The sequence below is a fragment of the Myodes glareolus genome, unplaced genomic scaffold, assembly GCF_982192425.1.
Source record: "Myodes glareolus unplaced genomic scaffold, mMyoGla1.1 HAP1_SCAFFOLD_46, whole genome shotgun sequence".
In the NCBI taxonomy this organism is placed as follows: domain Eukaryota; kingdom Metazoa; phylum Chordata; class Mammalia; order Rodentia; family Cricetidae; genus Myodes; species Myodes glareolus.
The window spans coordinates 1,667,501-1,672,192 of record NW_028263219.1 but is presented as its reverse complement, the minus strand read 5'-3'; the positions used below and the strand labels follow the sequence as shown (position 1 = coordinate 1,672,192).

General features: G+C 60.1%; 1 protein-coding gene across 1 annotated transcript in view; it reads left to right on the top strand.

Moving 5' to 3' along the window:
* Positions 1 to 1,993: 1,993 nt before the first annotated feature.
* Positions 1,994 to 4,692, top strand: part of LOC148117154 (uncharacterized) — a 16,803-nt gene continuing 14,104 nt past the window's right edge. The window contains exon 1 of the mRNA XM_087903227.1: positions 1,994 to 3,853. Within this exon, the coding sequence (XP_087759353.1) occupies positions 3,316 to 3,853 (538 nt within the window). The 5' untranslated portion in view covers positions 1,994 to 3,315. The remainder of the gene's footprint in view (positions 3,854 to 4,692) is intronic.

Sequence of the window (4,692 nt, the reverse complement as noted above, 5' to 3'; positions counted from 1 at the left end):
TGTGAGGGCCCGTGTCTGTCATGCCAGCAGCACTCAGAAACTGAAAGTACAAGGATCAGGAGATCATCTTCATCGCGGTGGGAAATAGACCCTCCACCAGAAATCCATCAAACGACCTTTTAATTTTCTCCGTCCTAAGTGAAAATGTTCACAACAGATCCGCATGACCCTATTATTCCTGGAAATGAAATCCAATGGAGATATTTTAAAACACACACACAAACAAACACATTATTCCACGACTGTTTTCATTTTCTCTGACTCGGTATTTAGTCTGAGAAGTAGGTGCCGGGGGTGTGGGGAGTGGTGTGGAGAAAAAGAACTGCAAGCAAGCAAGCAGGCAAGCAAGCAAGCAAGCAAGCAAGCAAGCAAGTAAGCAGTGGCCAAGGTGAAGTCTATGTCTTTGAAAGGAGACTCGGATGGCAGGAGACTGCCTGCCATGGCCACCTCCCTCCCTCCCTTCCTCGGTCTCCCTCAGTCCCTCGGTCTCTCCCTCTCACCGTGCTCTAAGTGTCGCAACCCCTCGACTGGCCCACTTAATACTGTCACTGATCGTGGAGACACACTCTTTGTTTCCCGTGAGCCTCCCTCCCTCCCTCCCTCCCTCTCCACGAGGGAGAGCGATTGGCCTGTTTGCCTAGCTAGCTGCCTGTGGTCTCGGTTTCTCCTTTCGTTTTCGTAGCCTGAGCGTCCGTGGCTCCTCCCGAACGTCCGTCCCGGCCAGCCCGCGTTCACCCATGTTCGGGGATGGGGTGTGGGGGAACCGACGACGGGGAGTCCCCTGCCCTGTCGTGGGTGCGTGTCACCTCCGGGCGTGAGCGTGGGAGGACAGAGAAGGCTCGCGCGCCGCGGCCGAGCGAGCGAGAGCGAGCGAGCGAGCGAGCGAGCGAGCGATCTCTGTCGGTCGGGTGGGTCGTCGGGTGCCACCTAGCGGTGGTGGCCGTTTTGTGCAACGCTCCTGGTCCTCGGTCGCCGACAAGGAGGGAGAAGTGGCTTTTGTGAGGCGGAAAGAGTGACGAGAGTCCCGGCTGGCGGGCGGGCGTGTCCCGCGGTCGGTGTCGTGCTTGGGGACGGTCTCTGTGTAGGAGGTTGTGCCGGAAGAGTCGCCTATGGGTGCGTCTGGGACGGAACCGAACGAAAGCCACGGCTGGGGAGGGTGCCGGGAGACTTGAGCGGGTCGACCAGAAGGCTTGAGTCGTTCGCGTCGTCCCACCGCTAGGTGTCGGGTCCGGCCAGGCCCAGGATGGGTGAAGTACCCCGGCTTTCAAAGCTGTCTTTCCCTCACCTTTTCTCTCTAAGAGAGAGAGAGCCCTGGGTCCCCGGCGACCCGAGGCCGAGAGGGGGCGCTGGTTGATCACGGCTTCCCCGCCGCCCGTGCCCGGACTCGTTGGGGGTGTCGGAGCTTTTGATTATTTTCCTCCTTGTCAGAACCCTCGGTCCTCGGCGGCGGGCCTCGCCATCCTGAGGCCGAGAGGAGGCTGTGGTCCCGGCTTTCTCTCCTCCCTGGTCCGGACTCGTTGGGGGTCTCGGAGATTTATTTATTTATTTATTTATTTATTTATTTATTTTCCTCGGTCCTCAGCGGTGGGCCTCGCCATCCTGAGGGCGAGAGGAGACTGTGGTCCCGACGGCTTTCTCGCCTCCCTGGTCCGTACTCGTTGGGTGGTCTCGGAGCATTTTTTTTCTTTTTTTTTTTTTTTTTTTTTTTTCTCCTTGCCAGAACTCTCGGTCCTCAGAGGCGGGCCTCGTCGTTTCGAGGCCGAGAGGAGGCTGCGGTCACGGCTTCTCTGTTCACTGGTCCCCGGTTTCCTGTACCGTCAGGTATTTTTTTTTTCTTGCCCTGCTCCATCCCTAGCGGCTGGTCGCAGGGTCCTCGGCCGGGAGGAGGCTGGGCGCCCGGCTTTGTGGCATGTCCACCTCGCTCTCTCGGTCCTTTCATGGTCATGAGGTCGACCAGTTGTTCCTTTGAGGGTCGGTTCTCTTGTTTATGGGGACATTTTTGGGACATGTCACCCAGCCTCACTTTCAGGAGTCCCCTGTGGTCTGTGAATTGCTCCCTGTACCTGGTGTCATTCTTCTAGTGGTTGCTATCTGTCCTTATTGTACCTGCAGATAGGTGCTGACACGCTGTCCTTGAAGTGGGTGACATGAAAGGACTCTGTAGGTTGCGGTCTCTTCCGAGCCTCGCTGGGTCGTTTTTCCCGTTTAACCCAACCTACGTGGCGTGTCAGGCGTTCCCGCTTCGTGGTTGTCACCCGTGCAGTTTGGATGGTGGGACTTGCCTCCCGGTGCTCTTCCCTTACCGTCCCGGTGCTTTTTTTTTTTTTTTTCCAAGTTTCTTTTGGGGATCAGATGGAGCTCCCGAGTCTCCACGGACTGGGTGGGTCCCCTGTGTGCCTCCCGAGTGCACTGTTTTCTCCACCCCCAGGTTATGGAGCTCCCGAGTCTCCATGAGGCCTTGGGGGGAAGGGTGAACCAGCCCGGCCTTCTGCTGCCTGCTTTTATGTGCCTCCCGAGTGCACACACCGCTTCTTCCCCACGACCACCGCCATTGTGTTTGGTTTTGAAGGTGGAGGTGTGAAGGGTTTTTTTTCCCCCCCATCCCCAGGTTGGGGAGCTCCCGAGTCTCCATGAGGCCTTTGGGGGGAAGGGTGACCCAGCCCGGCTTTCTGCTGCTTGCTTATGTGCCTCCCGAGTGCACACCTTTTCTTCCCCCGTGGCTGGCCCACTCCACTCCGCTTTTTTTTTTTTTGGTTTCGGAGGTGGTGTGTGAAGGGTTTTCTTTTTTGTTTCTTAGGTGGCGTGTGAAGGGTTTTCTTTTTTGTTTCTTAGGTGGCGTGTGAAGGGTTTTCTTTTTCGTTTCGGAGGTGGTGTGTGAAGGGTTTTCTTTTTTGTTTCGGAGGTGGTGTGTGAAGGGTTTTCTTTTTTTTATTTTCTTTCCTTTCGGGGATCAGCAGGCGGTGGAGCTCCCGAGTCTCCACGGACTGGGTGGGTGTCCCCAGTCCCCTGTTCCCGTGTGCCTCCCGAGTGCACTTTTTTCCCATCCCCAGGTTGTGGAGCTCCCGAGTCTCCATGAGGCCTTTGGGGGAAAGGGTGACCCAGCCCGGCTTTCTGCTGCTTGCTTATGTGCCCCCCGAGTGCACACCTTTTCTTCCCCCGTGGCTGGCCCACTCCACTCCGCTTTTTTTTTCTGGTTTCGGAGGTGGTGTGTGAAGGGTTTTTTTTTTTTTTTTTTTTTTTTTTTTTTTTTGGTGGCAGTCGGTCGGGTCTGTGGTGCCCTCTCGCTCGCTTCTCCCCGGTTCCGCTTGTCGATCGATGTGGTGCTCTCGCCCTGTGTTCATTCGGGTCGGAGGCCTAAGCCGCGCCAGGCGAGGGACGGACATTCATGGCGAATGGCGGCCGCTCTTCTCGTTCTGCCAGCGGGCCCCGCGTCTGTCCTCCCCACCTTTGACTGGTGGTGTGTGGAAGGCAGGGGTGCGGTCTCTCCGGCACGAGCCCTGTGAAAGCCCCCCCGCACTCCCCGCTGTGGTTCGTGGGGGCTCCCGTGAGGCGCGTCAGGGGCTCCGGCGTCTGCCCCCCTCTCGCGCGTTTCGCTCCGCCCACCGTGTGTGGCCCGTGCGGCCCTCCTCCCTCCGAGCCGGGAGAGGGTTGGCCGATGTGTGCCGCGTCACACGCCCTTCCCGAACGGGCTTTGTGTGCGCGCGTCTCGCTCGCGATCCTCGCGGTGCTCCTGGAGCGTTCCAGGCCGATCTTCAGAGGTGCCCGGTACTGAGCGGCGGCGGCGTTTCCCGTTTCTCCGACGTGTGTGCCCTCCCGCGCGCGGTCCGGCCTTCGGCGGTGTTCCTCTGCGAAGGTGTGTTCGTGTGGGGGTCGAGGCGAGCGGTAAGAAAGAGGCTCTCTGCGTCCGTCCCCCCCCTCCGTGAGCGGGGGACGATGAACCGTCTCTCGCGAGCGCCTGTGAGATCGGGCGAGCGGCCCACCACGCGCTGCCTTCTCCCGTAGGCTTTTGAGCGCCGTGTGGTGGTGTTGAGCTGTCGCGGCCGGCCTTTCTGTTCTTCTCACCGTTCGAGGTGGGTTTTAATGTTAAACGATTAGAATGCCTCCCCGTCCGGTGCAGAGCCGGTGGGTGGTGCCGGAGAGGCCTGGCTCTCGGGGGACCTAGTCTGTAGTTTATGCTTTTTCTCGGTCCGGTCCCCCCTGTCCGCGTTACGCTCGAGAATGCGCCCCCGGAAGGAAAAAGATAAAGAGAAGCCCTTACCGATACCGCAGACCCCCCCGCCTCGCCACGTTCGAGATCATCGAGCGTCGTTTCCCCCGCTCTTGGGGCTGCCGCGGCCGGGGGCTCGTCGGGCCGGGTCCGTCCCGCCCGCCCTCAGCGAGGAAAGTGCCTTCTCTAGCGATCCGATGAAAGGGCGTGCTTGGGGTCTCCCGTCGGACCCGCCTTGGGTCGCCCCGGCCCGCCCCGTGACCCGCCCGATGCGCGTAGCTCTGGCCGGGTTCCCCTCGCCGCGTCCCGACTTTTGGGGGGGGAACCCGAGCGTTTGTGTGCCCGCTGCGGCCCGCGCCTCCTCGCTCCGAGTCCGGGGAGGAACCACGCGGGGCAAAAGAGAGCGTGCCGTGACGCCGGCGTGCCGTGCCGGAGCCTGGGATGTTGTTACCCGTGGTCGGGGGACGAAGGGGCCCGCGTCGTGC